The sequence below is a fragment of the Bubalus bubalis genome, chromosome 1, assembly GCF_019923935.1.
Source record: "Bubalus bubalis isolate 160015118507 breed Murrah chromosome 1, NDDB_SH_1, whole genome shotgun sequence".
Classification (NCBI taxonomy): domain Eukaryota; kingdom Metazoa; phylum Chordata; class Mammalia; order Artiodactyla; family Bovidae; genus Bubalus; species Bubalus bubalis.
In genome coordinates this window covers 163293510-163310236 of record NC_059157.1, presented here as the reverse complement: position 1 = coordinate 163310236, position 16727 = coordinate 163293510, and the positions used below count along the sequence as shown (strand labels likewise).

The 16727-nt window shown below is 37.3% G+C and overlaps 1 protein-coding gene across 3 annotated transcripts in view; it reads left to right on the top strand.

Moving 5' to 3' along the window:
- Positions 1–16727, top strand: part of RNF13 (ring finger protein 13) — a 130187-nt gene that overhangs the window by 76014 nt on the left and 37446 nt on the right. For all 3 annotated transcript variants that reach the window (XM_025290008.3, XM_006063113.4, XM_044946073.2), the window contains 2 exons: positions 2096–2201; positions 15499–15592. In XM_025290008.3, coding sequence (XP_025145793.1) covers positions 2096–2201; positions 15499–15592 — 200 coding nt within the window. The remainder of the gene's footprint in view (positions 1–2095; positions 2202–15498; positions 15593–16727) is intronic.

The window sequence follows — 16727 nt, the reverse complement described above, 5'->3', positions numbered from 1 at the left end:
TTTCAACATCAGTCCTTCCAAAGAACACCCAGGACTGATTTCCTTTAGGATGGACTGGTTGGATCTCCCTGCAGTCCAAGGGACTCTCAAGAGTCTTCTCCAACACCACAGTTCAAAAGCATCAATTCTTCGACGCTCAGCTGTCTTCACAGTCCAACTCTCACTTCCATACATGACTACTGGAAAAACCATAGCCTTGACTAGACAGACCTTTGTTGGCAAAGTAATGTCTCTGGTTTTTAATATGCTGTCTAGGTTGGTCATAACTTTTCTTCCAAGGAGTAAGCGTTTTTTAATTTCATGGCTGCAATCATTATCTGCAGTGATTTTGGAGCCCGGAAAAATAAAGTCAGCCACTGTTTCCACTGTTTCCCCATCTATTTGCCATGAAGTGATGGGACCAGATACCATGATCTTAGTTTTCTGAATGTTGAGCTTTAAGCAAACTTTTTCACTCTCTTCTTTCACTTTCATCAAGAGGCTCTTTAGTTATCCTTTTTTAAATTAAGAAAAGTAAACATTAATTCAATATCAAGACATTTCAATCTTTAGATTTGTTTCAGAGCAAATAAGGACATATGACTACCCTATTTTTAATCTATAAATTTGCTGTGCCTCTTTTTTTTTTTTTCCCCTACGCATTTATTTATTGAAGAAACAGGGCCATTTGTCCTGTAAAATTTTACCACTGTCTGGACTTTTCTGACTGCATCCTTGGTGTGTTGTCTAGAGATTTCCTCTGTTACTTATTTTCCCTGTAAATTGCTAGTTAGATCTAGAGGGCTGCTCAAATTCAAGTATGGCTTGGGGACCAGGAGGATAGATAAGGCAAGAATAATTTATATGTATTATTATGTATTTCCATCAGGAAACATAATATTTGGTTCTCTCTTTGTGATGTGAGCAATCATTAATAATCATTGTCTGAAGCCATTGGTTCTTTAGGATTTGCAAGTAGTCTTATTTTATAATTCCTCATTAATTTATTATCTGAACTAACTCCATAAAGAGGAATCACACCTCATCAATTATTTGATTACCTTGATGTACAGTGTGTGATACAAAGTACCTGGAATCGGTCCCTAAAAAATCACCCAGCTGTGGGTAACAATATAATGTTGCTGACACGATACTAGTTGAGTAGCACAGGAGTACAATGGGGAAATCAACCATCTTAGTGACCACTATACAGACCCTTCCCTAGGCTGAGGAAATTTTCTATTGCAAGATTTGCTGCTATATAAAATTTGCTCATGTAGCACAAATAGTGTGCTTATTCTGTTCAGTTTCATTTCTTGATTCCCTGTCAATTTTTATAATACTAGTATTGTATAGTTGATAACCATATAACTGTATTAAACATGGTTAATAACGAGGAGACTAGGGCCTTTGGTTATTTTCCCCCCCAGCCCCCACAGTATACACATTTTTGTAGTTTTTTTGCCCCCCTTTTTTTTTTTTCAGTCAAGCAGTGGAGGTTTAGAATAGAAAAGAAGCTAGAACTCTTGTGAATTTCTTTGCCAGTTTTCCATTCTGTATCTCACAGATGAGTGTGCAGTATGGGGTTATATCCATTGTACTTGGTACAACAAATTCCCATAAAGCATAAAAGGAATAGGGAGTTCATTTTTGTCAGTAGTGGCTCCAGAGTTTTTTCATGGGAGAAACTGATGAAAAGTAATTTGGTGTGTGTATGGGGCGTGTGGTTCTTGTTGACATACTGCCTGAGGTACTGCCAGTTTTAAATACTGATGTTTGCTTGTGAAATATGCTAACTTTCATCCAGGTTACTAAATTCAGGAAACACGTGTTCTTAGGAGGGACACAAGAAGTATTGCTTAACTGATTTCCTCTAACCAGTCTAAAAGTTTCTTTTAATTAAATGGCAAATTATTTTGGTAAATATGTAAATCTGATTTAAAAATGGAGAAAACATCCCTTAACTTAATGGAAATCATCTATTAGAAAATGAGATGGGTCTAGTGGATTAAATTGTAATGTCTAAATGCTTTAAAAATATTTTTCTTTGTTTTCAATTAACATCATAATTTGACAAGTCAATATTTCCTAATTACTAATTTTTGTTTTCTTGCAGGGGCCACATTATCTTAGTTCCGGAATTTAGCCTTCCTCTGGAATACTACCTAATCCCCTTCCTTATCATAGTGGGCATCTGTCTGATCTTGATAGTCATTTTCATGGTAGGTAAATTAATTTTAAATACTTAAAAAAATAATGAGTGGCTCTAAAACACATTGTACTGAGAGGCCGTACATAGAAGAGTACATGTTGTATGAGTCCATTTACGTGACTCGTTCTGGAAAAGGCAAAAATAATCTGGGTTGAAAAAAACCAGAACAGTGATTTCTTTGGGGGGCTAGGTGCAGAAAGGAAAGGAGGTGAGGGATTTACTCAGAAGAGTATGAGGGAATTTCCTGGAGAGTGAGAATCATGTTGTCTATGTTGTTTGGGTTGCACAGTGTCTCATTCACCAAATTGCATACTTAAATTTTGTGCATTTCATTGTATGTAAAGTTTACCTAAAAGAAAAATAAAAAAGAGCTTTAAAAAATACTAAACTCTAAGTAATGAGTTTACATGCTGAACTATTTGAGGGAAAGTATATTGATATTTGCAACTTACCTTGAAATGCATTGTAAAAAATAAAGAGAAAAAATATATTGATGGGTAAATAGTGGGATAAATAGATATGTGATTAAAAAATATAGTAAAATGCTAATTGTAGAATCTAGGTAGGAGATATATGCATATTTATTATAAAAATTCTTTTAACTCTTCTCTGATTTGGAGTTTTTCATATTAAAATGTAAATAAAGAATACTATGAGGCCTCAAGGTTAAAAGGGTGACACATCGTTTCCAAAGTAGTGGTTATCAAGTATGGTCCCAGGACGCTTGGTGGGTCTGCAAGGTCAAAATTATTTCCATAATGATGCTAAGCTATGGTTTGCCTTTGTCACTCTCATTCTCTTGGGGTTTATAGAAGAGGTTTCTAGAGGCTACATAGTCTGAGATATCAAAACAAATTGAATGCAGAAGCACATGTGAGAATCTCTCTGTATTCTATTAAGATAGATATTAAAAGAGATTTACAAAAATATAAAACAATCCCACTATTGTCCCTAACTTTTTTATTTTTCATAAAGAATATTTATAGTAACATCCAATGAGTTTATTATTATATTGAATTAATAGAATAAAGATTAAACACTGTCTGAAATAGTCTTCCTATGATGTGGTATTTATTTTCATCTGTTGGTTTTTCATATCCATAAGTTTAATAATTTTTTTCTGTAAACATTTATCATGTCTTTTGTTAGATTTTTTTTAAAATTATATTTTCTAATTAGATATTACTGAGGTATAGGAGCGTTATTGATATTTTAAACTTTTAATTTTGTAATAATGTTAAGATTCACAGAAAAATTGCAAAGAAGAGAGTTCCTGTGCTTTCCTCATTTAGTTGTCCCCATTGTTAACATTTTACTTTACCATGATACATTTGTCAAAATTAAGAAACTAACACAGTTAACATTACTGTTACTGAAGTCCAGACTGGATAGATTTTACATTTTTCCATTAATGCTTTCTTTCTGTTCCAGGACCCAGTCCAGATTACCACATTTTTTTGTTATCATGTATTCCCAATCTCCTCTTAATTTCTTAATCTCTCCTTGTTTTTCATGACCTTAATAGTCTTGAGGAGTCCTGGTCAGGTATCCTGTAGAATGTTCCTCAATCTGATATTTTTCTTATGATTAGAATGGGTTGGTTATAGGTTTTTATAAAGAGTATCAGTAAAGCAAATTGCCCTTCTCATCCTAACATGTCAGCCAGGGGTACATGATACTTGCATTACATCACTGATGATGTTACTTAGTTTAGGTAATGTTTGCCAGTGTTTTCCACTATGAAGTTAATATTTTTTTCTCTTTCTCTATTCTATTCTTCCTTTGGAAGTGAGGCACTAACTATAGCCAGTCTTAAAAGTGGGGAGGGGCAGGAATTAAGCTCCACTTCCTGGAGGGAGGGAAGTATCTACATACATTATTTAGAATTCTTTTGTAAGGAAGTTTTGTCTTTTTTCGGCATTTATTTATTTGTTCAATCACATTTATATTGGTATGTGCTCTGTATATTTCTTTTATACTTTGGGTAATAATCCAGTACTACATTATTTTTGTTGTTTAATTGTTTGAGCTTTGGCCATTGGGAGCTCTGCGGTCTGGGTCTTGGGTCTCGTTCCTTCTGTTTCATAGTATACTTCTTTAGTGTTTGGTCCTATAAGAAACTCCAGGCTCATCATTTCTTTTCCTTGTCCTAGCCCTAAAATCAGACATTACCCCCAAGGAGCCCTGGATTTGTTTTTTTTTGTTTTTTGTTTTTAATTGAAGATTAGTATTCAAGAAACCACTATTTGGACAGTGGACAATTATTGATTTTTATATGTTAATTTTATCTCTACAGACTTACTGAATTCTCCTATTCCGGTTTTTTGAATTTTTTGATTCCCTTGAGTTTTCAGTGTATAAGGAAATATGGAAAGTTAGAACAACAAAAAGTATCCTTGGCAAATTAGGAGTAAATACCTTTAAGCCAATAAAGATTACTGACTAAAAACTTAAATGAACAACATTATGTAGTGAATTATTAGAAGCCTTCCCATAAATGTTAAAAAAAAAAAGATGCCTATTGTACTTCCTGTTTAATGTTGTGCTATATTTTCTGTTAAGAAAAAAAAGGTATAAGAATTAGACATAAGGAAACAAAATTTTTCTTTGCCATCTTTTTAAATAAAGAATGAGTGATGCCTCATACGTCTTTTTTTCTATCATGATGATCATTGTTTTTTCTTTTACTCTATTCTTATGTTGGATTACATGAATTTGTTTTGTAAATTCTAAAAACCCTTGTATCTTATGTACACTCTTTTGACTATGATATATAAATTTTGCCTTTGCATATTGGGTTATCAAATTTCCAATATAGATCAGCCAGTTTTACACTTTGGACATAGGTGCAAAAATCCTAAATACTAGCAACCTGAATGTCCAGGTAAGAGAAATTTAGTTTTATGGGACTAGAGTAATCTTGACATCAAAACTAGATAGTCCCTTGAGCACTGCTGGTGGGACTGTTAAATGGAGCTATCGCTATAGAAAACAAACAGTACAGCAAAAAAAATTGAACATAAATTTACCATATGATCTAATTCTAGCTCTGGGTATATACTCAAAAGAATTTAAAGCTGGAAGTTAGATATTTGCATGCTTATGTTCATCACAGCATTATTTCAATAGCCGAAGGTGAAAGTAACCCAATTGTCCATTGATGGATGTATAGACAGACAAAATGTGGTATATACATGTGATGGAATACTGTTCAGCCTTAAAAAGGAAGGAAGTTCTGACAGATGGTACAACATTGATGATCTTTAAGACATGTTAAGTGAAATAAGCAAGTGCTAAAGGACAAGTGCTGTATGATTCTATTTATGTGTGGTACCTGGAGTAGTGAGATTCAGAGACAGAAAATAGAATGATGATTGCCAAAGGCTATGGAGAGGGGAGGTTAGGCAATTACAGTTTAATGTGTACAGAGTTCCAGTTTTGGGAAATGTAAAGAGTTTGGTGGATGGATGGTGGTGATGGTAGCATAACAATGTACTTAATGCCACAGAAAGTGAAGTCGCTCAGTCGTGTCCGACTCTTTGCAACCCCATGGACTGTAGCCTACCACGCTCCTCTGTCCATAGGATTTTCCAGGCAAGAGTACTGGAGTGGGTTGCCATTTCCTTCTCCAGAGGATCTTCCCAACCCAGGGATCAAACCCAGGTTTCCCACATCATAAGCAAGACGCTTTACCGTCTGAGCCACTACAGAACTCTATACTTAAAAATGGTTAAGATAGTAAATTTTATGTTTTGTATATTTTGCCATAATTTAAAATAACTAGACAAGATAAGTTTGAGCATTCTTTGGCATTGCCTTGAGAAACCTATATGCAGGTCAGGAAGCAACAGTTAGAACTGGACATGGAACAAAAGACTGGTTCCAAATAGAAAAAGGAGTACGTCAAGGCTGTATATTGTCACCCTGCTTATTTAACTTATATGCAGAGTACATCATGAGAAATGCTGGGCTGGAAGAAGCACAAGCTGGAATCAAGATTGCCGGGAGAAATATCAATAACCTCAGATATGCACATGACACCACCCTTATGGCAGAAACTGAAGAGGAACTAAAAAGCCTGTTGATGAAAGTGAAAGAGGAGAGTGAAAAAGTTGGCTTAAAGCTCAACATTCAGAAAACGAAGATCATGGCATCTGGTCCCATCACTTCATGGGAAATAGATGGGGAAACAGTGGAAACAGTATCAGACTTTATTTTTTTGGGCTCCAAAATCACTGCAGATGGTGATTGCAGCCATGAAATTAAAAGACCCTTACTCCTTGGAAGAAAAGTTATGACCAACCTAGATAGCATATTCAAAAGCAGAGACATTTCTTTGCCAACAAAGGTCCGTCTAGTCAAGGCTCTGGTTTTTCCAGTTGTCATGTATGGATGCGAGAGTTGGACTATGAAGAAAGCTGAGCACCGAAGAATTGATGCTTTTGAACTGTGGTGTTGGAGAAGACTCTTGAGAGTCCCTTGGACTGCAAGGAGATCCAACCAGTCCATTCTAAAGGAGATCAGCCCTGGGTGTTCTTTGGAAGGAATGATGCTAAAGCTGAAACTCTAGTATTTTGGCCACCTCGTGCGAAGAGTTGACTCATTGGAAAAGACTCTGATGCTGGGAGGGATTGGGGGCAGGAGGAAAAGGTGACGACAGAGGATGAGATGGCTGGATGGCATCACCGACTTGATGGATGTGACTTTGAGTGAACTCCAGGAGATGGTGATGGACAGGGAGGCCTGTCGTGCTGTGATTCATGGGGTCGCAAAGAGTCGGACACGACTGAGCGACTGAACTGAACTGAACTGAGACAAGATAAAGCTAGTCCCATAAAACTAAAATTTTCTTTTACTTTTTATTTTCTAAAAGGTTTTTTTTTTGTTTGTTTGTTTTTAAATAAAATTGGGATTGTCTTTTTCCTGGAAGTTTTGGTGAAGGTTGCCTGTAAAATTATCTAAATCTGCTGGTTCCCCCCACCCACACATAATTACATGGGTATATAAATGGTTGTCTTCTTCTTTATACCAAATTATATTTCTAAGAAATTTTCTGTTTTGTCTGTTTTCAAGTATTGTATAAAGTGATTTATAACATGTATGTACTCCTATAGCAACTTAAAGAGAATTCCTACTAAATGTGGGATGAGTTCTGGTTTATTCATATCCACCCATGCCTTGCACAGTGTTGTCAGAAGTTTGTCTTTGTCTTTTAGAGGAGTGGATTTTGCGATTTTCTTTTTTCCTTTCATTCAACAAATGGTTGTTCTGCACCTCCAGACCTAGCCACTCCTCTAGGGTCTGAAGTTTCCTCAGTGAATAAAATAGGTAAAAATCCCTGATCTCAAGCAGCTTACATTCCAGTGGGACATGTATTCTAATGTCCTTACTCTCCTTTTTAATCCAGGTGGTGAAGGGACATGCTGATTGTGGTTAAAATGTATAAACTTTCCCCATGTGTGTGCAAAGCATTGTAGCATGTAAAATTTTATATATGTCCATTAACTTGAGCTTGTGTATTTGTCTTGTCTAGCTTTTTTTTTAGTATTTTGAAGAGAGTTTGAGATATACTTCACATAACATAAAATTGACCCATTTAAATCATACAGTTCAGTGGTTTTTAGTATATTCACAGAATGGTGCAACTACAATGTGCAATAATCATTGCGGTTGTCTGCAGTTTTCTGCACTCCTCTGTCTTCTGAAGAAGTGCTATGTAATAGAATGATATTGTGAGCCACATTTATTGTAATTTAGAATTTTCTGGTAGCCAAATTAAAAAAGGTAAAAGGAAATATTTCTGTGAGATTAACTTAATATTGTATTTATTTAACTTGGTAAATCCAAAATAGTTATAAAATATATTCTACATCCTTTTTGTACTAAGTCTTTGCAATCTGGTGTATATTTTATACTTTCACAGTAAATCTCAATTGAGATTAGCCACATTTCAAGTGCTCAGTAGCTGCCTGTATACATTGGTTGCCATAGTCGGCATCTTGGCTCTGTGGTCTTTACTTTTTTTTTTGTCTGCTTGACCTAAAAATTACCAAGCTTGTGAATTTATGTATTCTTCCACAATTTTGTCATTTTCTAGGTGAAGTATCCTTTTTATCATTGTGATAACTATTTCCTAATGATGACTTTTGTCTTATACCCTACTTTACTTGATAAACCAAATGTTACTTGATATTATCATAACTATCTACCCCTGTATTTTTTACTTTTATTTTTGTCTTAATGTGTCATTAAGTTTTAATCTTGTACCTTGTAAATAGCATATGTTGGGATTTTTTCTTTATCCAATATGATACACTTTAAATTTTAAAACTGATGAATTGAATCCATTTCAGTTCAGTTCAGTTCAGTTCAGTTGCTCAGTCGTGTCCGACTCTTTGTGACCCCATGAACCGCAGCACGCCAAGCCTCCCTGTCCATCATCAACTCTCGGAGTTTACCCAAACTCATGTCCATTAAGTCGGTGATGCCATCCAGCCATCTCATCCTCTGTCATCCCCTTTCCTCCTGCCCTCAATCTTTCCCAGAATCAGGGTCTTTTCAAATGACTCAGCTCTTCGCATCAAGTGGCCAAAGTATTGGAGTTTCAGCTTCAACATCCGTCCTTCCAGTGAACACCCAGGACTGACCTCCTTTAGGATAGACTGGTTGGATCTCCCTGCAGTCCAAGGGACTCTCAAGAGTCTTCTCCAACACCACAGTTCAAAAGCATCAATTCTTCGGTGCTCAGCTTTCTTTATAATACAACTCTCACATCCATACATTACCACTGGAAAACAATAGCCTTGACTAGACGGACCTTTGTTGGCAAAGTAATGTCTCTGCTTTTTAATGTGGTGTCTAGGTTGGTCATAACTTTCCTTCCAAGGAGTAAGCGTCTTTTAATTTCATGGCTGCAATCACCATCTGCAGTGATTTTGGAGCTTAGAAAAATGAAGTCAGCACTGTTTCCACTGTTCCCCATCTATTTGCCATGAAGTGGTGGGACCGGATGCCATGATCTTAGTTTTCTGAATGTTGAGCTTTAATCCAACTTTTTCACTCTCCTCTTTCACCTTCATCAAGAGGCTTTTGAGTTCCTCTTCACTTTCTGCCATAAGGATGGTGTCATCTGCATATCTGAGGTTATTGATATTTCTCCCGGCAATCTTGATTCCAGCTTGTGCTCCTTCCAGTCCAGCGTTTCTCATGATGTACTTTGCATATAAGTTAAATAAGCAGGGTGACAATATTCAGCCTTGACGTACTCCTTTTCCTATTTGGAACCATTCTGTTGTTCCATGTCCAGTTCTAACTGTTGCTTCCTGACCTGTATACAGGTTTCTCAAGAGGTAGGTCAAGTGGTCTGGTATTCCCAACTCTTTCAGAATTTTCCACAGTTTATTGTGATTCACACAGTCAAAGGCTTTGGCATAGTCAATAAAGCAGAAATAGATGTTTTTCTGGAACTCTCTCGCTTTTTCCATGATCCAGCGGATGTTGGCAATTTGATCTCTGGTTCCTCTGCCTTTTCTAAAACCAGCTGGAACATCGGGAAGTTCACGGTTCACGTATTGCTGTGATTTTGACTAACTTCTCTTGTTGACTTTTTATTCTGTTTTTTTTCTACTGTGCAGATTTGGATTACCCAACTTTTTTTCTCTTTATCCCTCTCTCCATTTTCCTGCTAGTTTGAAAGTTTATATTATATTGTTAGTCTTCTAGTGGTTACTATTAAATTTTTAAAATAAACCTGTACTGAAATATAATTAATATATTAATAAACTGAACATACTTAATCATACAGTCTGGTAAATTTTGATACACATATATGGATATGTATGAAACTATATGATTAAGATAATGAAATATCAACTCACTCAAAAAGTTTCCTTATACTCTAATCACTTTCTTTTTACCCCTTCCAAATTTCTCCTTCATTTCTTCCCTTCCCACCATCCCTGGGCAACCACAGATTGGCTTTTGGTCACTAAGATTAATTTGCATTTTCTACAAGTTTGTATAAAGGGACTCATAAATTATGTACTCTTTTGTGTCTGCCTTCTTTCTCTCAGAATACTTATTTCAGGACTCATAAATGTTATTGAATATGTTGATATTCCATGGGGATGGTCTTGATCCCTGTCTCCTGTACAATGTCACGAACCTCCATCCATAGTTCATCAGGCACTCTATCTATCAGATCTAGGCCCTTAAATCTATTTCTCACTGCCACTGTATAATCATAAGGGATTTGATTTAGGTCATACCTGAATGGTCTAGTGGTTTTCCCTACTTTCTTCAATTTCAGTCTGAATTTGGCAATAAGGAGCTCATGATCTGAGCCACAGTCAGCTCCTGGTCTTGTTTTTGTTGACTGTATAGAGCTTCTCGATCTTTGGCTGCAAAGAATATACTCAGTCTGATTTCCGTGTTGACCTTCTGGTGATGTCTGTGTGTACAGTCTTCTCTTGTGTTGTTGGAAAGGGTATTTGTTATGACCAGTGTATTTTCTTGGCAAAACTCTATTAGCCTTTGCCCTGCTTCATTCCGTATTCCAAGGCCAAATTGGCCTATTATTCCAGGTGTTTCTTGGCTTCCTACTTTTGCATTCCAGTCCCCTATAATGAAAAGGACATCTTTTTTGGGTGTTAGTTCTAAAAGGTCTTGTAGGTCCTCATAGAACCGTTCAACTTCAGCTTCTTCAGTGTTACTGGTTGGGGCATAGACTTGCATTACTGTGATATTGAATGGTTTGCCTTGGAAACGAACAGAGATCATTCTGTCGTTTTTGAGATTGCATCCAAGTACTGCATTTCGGACTCTTATGTTGACCATGATGGCTACTCCATTTCTTCTGAGGGATTCCTGCCCGCGGTAGTAGATATAATGGTCATCTGAGTTAAATTCACCCTTTCCAGTCCATTTTAGTTCGCTGATTCCTAGAATGTCGACGTTCACTCTTGCCATCTCCTGTTTGACCACTTCCAATTTGCCTCGATTCATGGACCTGACATTCCAGGTTCCTATGCAATATTGATCTTTACAGCATTGGACCTTGCTTCTATCACCAGTCACATCCACAACTGGGTATTGTTTTTGCTTTGGCTCCATCCCTTCATTCTTTCTGGAGTTATTTCTCCACTGATCTCCAGTAGCATATTGGGCACCTACTGACCCGGGGAGTTCCTCTTTCAGTATCCTATCATTTTGCCTTTTCATACTGTTCATGGGGTTCTCAAGGCAAGAATACTGAAGTTGTTTGCCATTCCCTTCTCCAGTGGACCACATTCTGTCAGACCTCTCCACCATGACCCACCCGTCTTGGGTTGCCCCACGGGCATTGCTTAGTTTCATTGAATTAGACAAGGCTGTGATCCTAGGGTGATTAGATTGACTAGTTTTCTGTGATTATGGTTTCAGTGTGTCTGCCCTCTGATGCCCTCTTGCAACACCTACCATCTTACTTGGGTTTCTCTTACCTTGGACGTGGGGTATCTCCTCACCGCCGCCCCTTCTGACCTTGAATGTGGAATAGTTCCTCTAGGCCCTCCTGCGCCCGTTTACCCACCGCTTCTTGGAGGTGGGGTTGCTCCTCCCGTCCGCCGCCCCTGGCCTCGGGTGTGGGGTAGGTCCTCCTGGCCGCAGCCCCTGGCCTCAGGCGTTGGGTAGCTCCTCCTGGCCGCTGCCCCTAGCCTCGGACGTGGGGTAGCTCCTCTCGGCCGCTGCCCCTGACTTCGGACGTGGTGTAGCTCTTCCTGGCCGCTGCCCCTGACCTTGGACGTGGGGTAACTCCTCTTGGCTGCCTCTTCTTGGGCATGGGGTCTTCCCGGCCTCTGTCCCTGATCTCGGACGTGGGGCAGCCGCCCATGCAAAATGCGCCGGTCACAAAGCCCACGCTAAAAGCCTTACAGATAGCTGTGAAAAGAAGAAAAGCAAAAAGCAAAGGAGAAAATAAAAGATATAAGCATCTGAATGCAGAGTTCCAAAGAATCGCAAGAAGAGATGAGAAAGCCTTCCTCAGTGATCAATGCAAAGAAATAGAGGAAAACAACAGAATGGGAAAGACTAGAGATGTCTTCAAGAAAATTAGAGATACCAAGGGAACATTTCGTGCAATGATGGGCTCGATAAAGGACAGAAATGGTATGGACCCAACAGAAGCAGAAGATATTAAGAAGAGGTGGCAAGAATACACAGAAGAACTGTACAAAAAAGATCTTCATGACCCAGATAATCATGATGGTGTGATCACTGACCTAGAGCCAGACATCCTGGAATGTGAAGTCAAGTGGGCCTTAGAAAGCATCACTACGAACAAAGCTAGTGGAGGTGATGGAATTCCCTTTGAGCTCTTTCAAATCCTGAAAGATGATGCTGTGAAAGTGCTGCACTCAGTATGCCAGCAAATTTGGAAAACTCATAAGTGGCCACAGGACTGGAAAAGGTCAGTTTTTATTCCAATCCCAAAGAAAGGCAATGCCAAAGAATGCTCAAACTACCGCACAATTGCACTCATCACACATGCTAGTAAAGTAATGCTCAAAATTCTCCAAGCCAGGCTTCAGCAATATGTGAACCGTGAACTTCCAGTTGTTAAAGCTGGTTTTAGAAAAGGCAGAGGAACTGGAGACCAAATTGCTAACATCCGCTGGATCATTGAAAAAGCAAGAGAGTTCCAGAAAAACATCTATTTCTGTTTTATGGACTATGGCAAAGCCCTGACTGTGCAGATCACAATAAACTGTGGAAAATTCTGAAAGAGATGGGAATACCAGACCACCTGACCTGCCTCTTGAGAAATCTGTATGCAGGTCAGGAAGCAAGCTTTAGAACTGGACATGGAACAACAGACCGGTTCCAAATAGGAAAAGGAGTACATCAAGCCTGTATATTGTCACCCTGCTTATTTAACTTATATGCAGAGTATATCATGAGAAACGCTGGGCTGGAAGAAGCACAAGCTGGAATCAAGATTGCCGGGAGAAATATTGATAGCCTCAGATATGCAGATGACACCACCCTTATGGCAGAAACTGAATAGGAACTTAAAAGCCTCTTGATGAAGGTGAAAGAGGAGTGTGAAAAAGTTGGCTTAAAACTCAACATTCAGAAAACGAAGATCATGGCATCTGGTCCCATCACTTCATGGGAAACAGATGGGGAAATAGTGGAAACAGTGTCAGACTTTATTTTTGGGGGCTCCAAAATCACTGCAGATGGTGACTGCAGCCATGAAATTAAAAGACTCTTACTCCTTGGAAGAAAAGTTATGACCAACCTAGATAGCATATTGAAAAGCAGAGACATTACTTTGCCAACAAAGGTCTGTCTAGTCAAGGCTCTGGTTTTTCCAGTGGTCATATATGGATGTGAGAGTTGGACTGTGAAGAAGGCTGAGTGCCAAAGAATTGATGCTTTTGAACTGTGGTGTTGGAGAAGACTCTTGAGAGTCCCTTGGACTGCAAGGAGATCCAACCAGTCCATTCTGAAGGAGATCAGCCCTGGGTGTTCTTTGGAAGGAATGATGCTAAAGCTGAAACTCCAGTACTTTGGCCACCTCATGCGAAGAGTTGACTCATTGGAAAAGACTCTGATGCTGGGAGGGATTGGGGGCAGGAGGAGAAGCGGATGACAGAGGATGAGATGGCTGGATGGACGTGAGTCTGAGTGAACTCCGGGAGTTTGTGATGGACAGGGAGGCCTGGCGTGCTTCGATTCATGGGGTCGCAAGGAGTCGGACACGACTGAGGGACTGAACTGAACTGAATGTTGATATTCCTTACTTTTTATTGACAAGTTGTATTGTATTGTATGACTGTACTGCAGTTTTGTTTATTCACTTACCTGCTGATGAACATTTGGGTTGTTTGTAATGTGGGGCTATTAAATAAAGCTGACATAGACTTTTTTGTACCTTTGTGTACAAGGTGTTTTATGGATATACACCTTCATTTCCTTTGACAAAATATAAGGAGGAGTGGAATGATTAGGTCATTTCGTAAATATGTAGTTAAATTTATAAGAAACCACTGAACTATTTTCTAAAATGGTTGTACACTTTTACAATCCTTCCAGTAGTGTATCAGTGTGCCAGCCCTTCTGCTTGCCTGCCAACACTTGGTATAGTCAGTCTTTTTCATTTAATAGGTATATAGTGTGTGTGTGTATATATATATATATACACACACACGTATCTATATAATAGAGTAGTGTTTGTGATTTTGAATTTTCATTTTTATCTTGACTAATAATGTTGAACATCTTTTCAAGTGCTTATTTGCCATCTGTATATTTTCAGCAGTGAAGTGTTTATTCAAATATTTTACCTATTTTCTGTTGGGTTGTTTGTGTTCTTATTATTGTGTTTTGAATTCTTTATATATTCTGGATAGAAATCTCTTGTGAGACATGCAATTTGCAGATATTTTTCCCAGTCTGTGACTTGGCTTTTATCTTTAAACAGTATCTTTTGAGGACGGAAGTCATTGATGTAGACAGAAGTCTACTGATGTAGTCAAATCTGTCAAAGTTTTCTTTTGTGAATGTTGTTTTTGACATTTGCTTCTGACCTCATGTATTTATTTTTATTCTTGTAAGCATAGCAATTTATATTTTGAAATGTTTTGTATATTTTTATCTGATATTTCTGTATATTTATAATACAGGTTATCTGTATTAGTTCTGTCCATTTTGCTACTAGAACCACTGAAAGTACAGTTTAATGCCTGTTATGTTTGAAAATTTTATTAGTTTGTAACTTACAGAAATTTCAACTCACCCATTTTTGATTTAGTGAAGCCTTTGTAACCTAGAGTCTACCATTTATATTTTTGCAAACAAATAGTTACATGTTATTTATAATGTTTCTGTCAGAGTGAAGTAAAGATAATTTAGGTCAGTGAATAAAAATTCAAAAGATAATTTATGGGCTAACCACTAATAATAATGATACAGCTATAGTGTTAGACCCATGCCCCTCCCCAGCTCTGTCAGTACTGGCGATATGACATTAAATTTTTTGTCTTTCTGACCCTCTATTTCCTCATATACAATACTCATTATAAAATTTGAAAATTTTATTAGTTTGTAACTTATAGAAATTTAACCCTCCAATTGACAAAGTTCAATACAACTAGTCAATACATCTAATCATAGATATTTTAGCTAATAAACCTTGTGATTAGGGTTTAAATAAATTGATTTGTAGCAGCTATCTAGAAACTTAAAAGGCATTTATGATTTTAATAGTCATTTTCTATTTGCATGTTTAATATCTGATTCTCTTTATGTTTCTCTTTTATTTTTAGATCACAAAATTTGTCCAGGATAGGCATAGAGCTAGAAGAAACAGACTTCGTAAAGATCAACTTAAGAAACTCCCTGTACATAAATTCAAAAAAGGTAAGTGATTATTTTCTAAATAACCACCATTAGTTTATTTAATAATACATGGTGATCATACTTTAATACTACCTGCTGAGTGCTTGCCGTACCCTATGCCTAATTCTCAGTTAGTAATTAATGAGTGAATGTAGAAGGTGGTCTTTTGCTGTGGTTTATCCTGGTAAAGGCAGGAACAGTCGGGGCAGGGGTGGGTACACAGTCTTCAGAGATTTTAAAAACAATAATGAAACTGAACAAAATGCTTTTTATTATCCCCATGTGCCAGAAGTTCAAAACAGCAGTGGATAAAATATTTCTCTGCACCAGGTGGTCTGCTCCCATTGATCCTCCTCCTACTCTCTCTCCTCCCTACATCACTGTGTTAACATTGTGTTAACTAAAAACATATAGTGTTGGGTTAACTAAACACAATAGGGTAGCTGTTATGTATCCATGTATTTTAAATGTATCATCTCATTTTAATTTCCATATTCCTATGAAATGGGTACCATAATGGTTATTATATATGAAGAAATAGAGGGTCAGAAAGGCAAAAAATTTAATGTCACCTCGCCAGTACTGATAGAGCTGGGGAGGGGTCTAACACTCTAGCTAATGTAGTTTCTCCTGCTTAAGCTTAGTGAGCTTTCAATGCGGGTACTTGCTAATTAAATCTTTTTGGCCAGTAGTTCTGTAGAATTTTCAATTTCTATGCCAGTAAAAATGTTCTGTTTTTTAATTCAGTAGAGAAAATGCATAGAGTGGAAAGGAGAAAAAGAAAAGGCATTAATAATTCTGTCAACTATACTTCAATTAAAAAAAATTAGTTCTGCAAAATTTTTATTTTTCCAAGTAGCTATTCAAAAAACCTACCAAATATAATAACCATTACTTTATGAATATAAAGTTTAACAACAAAAAAAAATAGGAAAATCACATGTTAAATAAATGTCAACATTTATAAAAATGCAGTGCACTGTCATTACAGTGTGGGTTAATTAAAAGTTATTCATAGGCCAATTTGAGGACTGGCTTTAGGAATCACTTTTTAAGGCTCCATTTTGTGTGTTTATTTTGTGTTTTCTAAAACGAGGGGGAGTGGAGGGAGAGTGAAAAAAAGAATGATGTTTCTCTTGTCCTAGGCTAAAAAAGA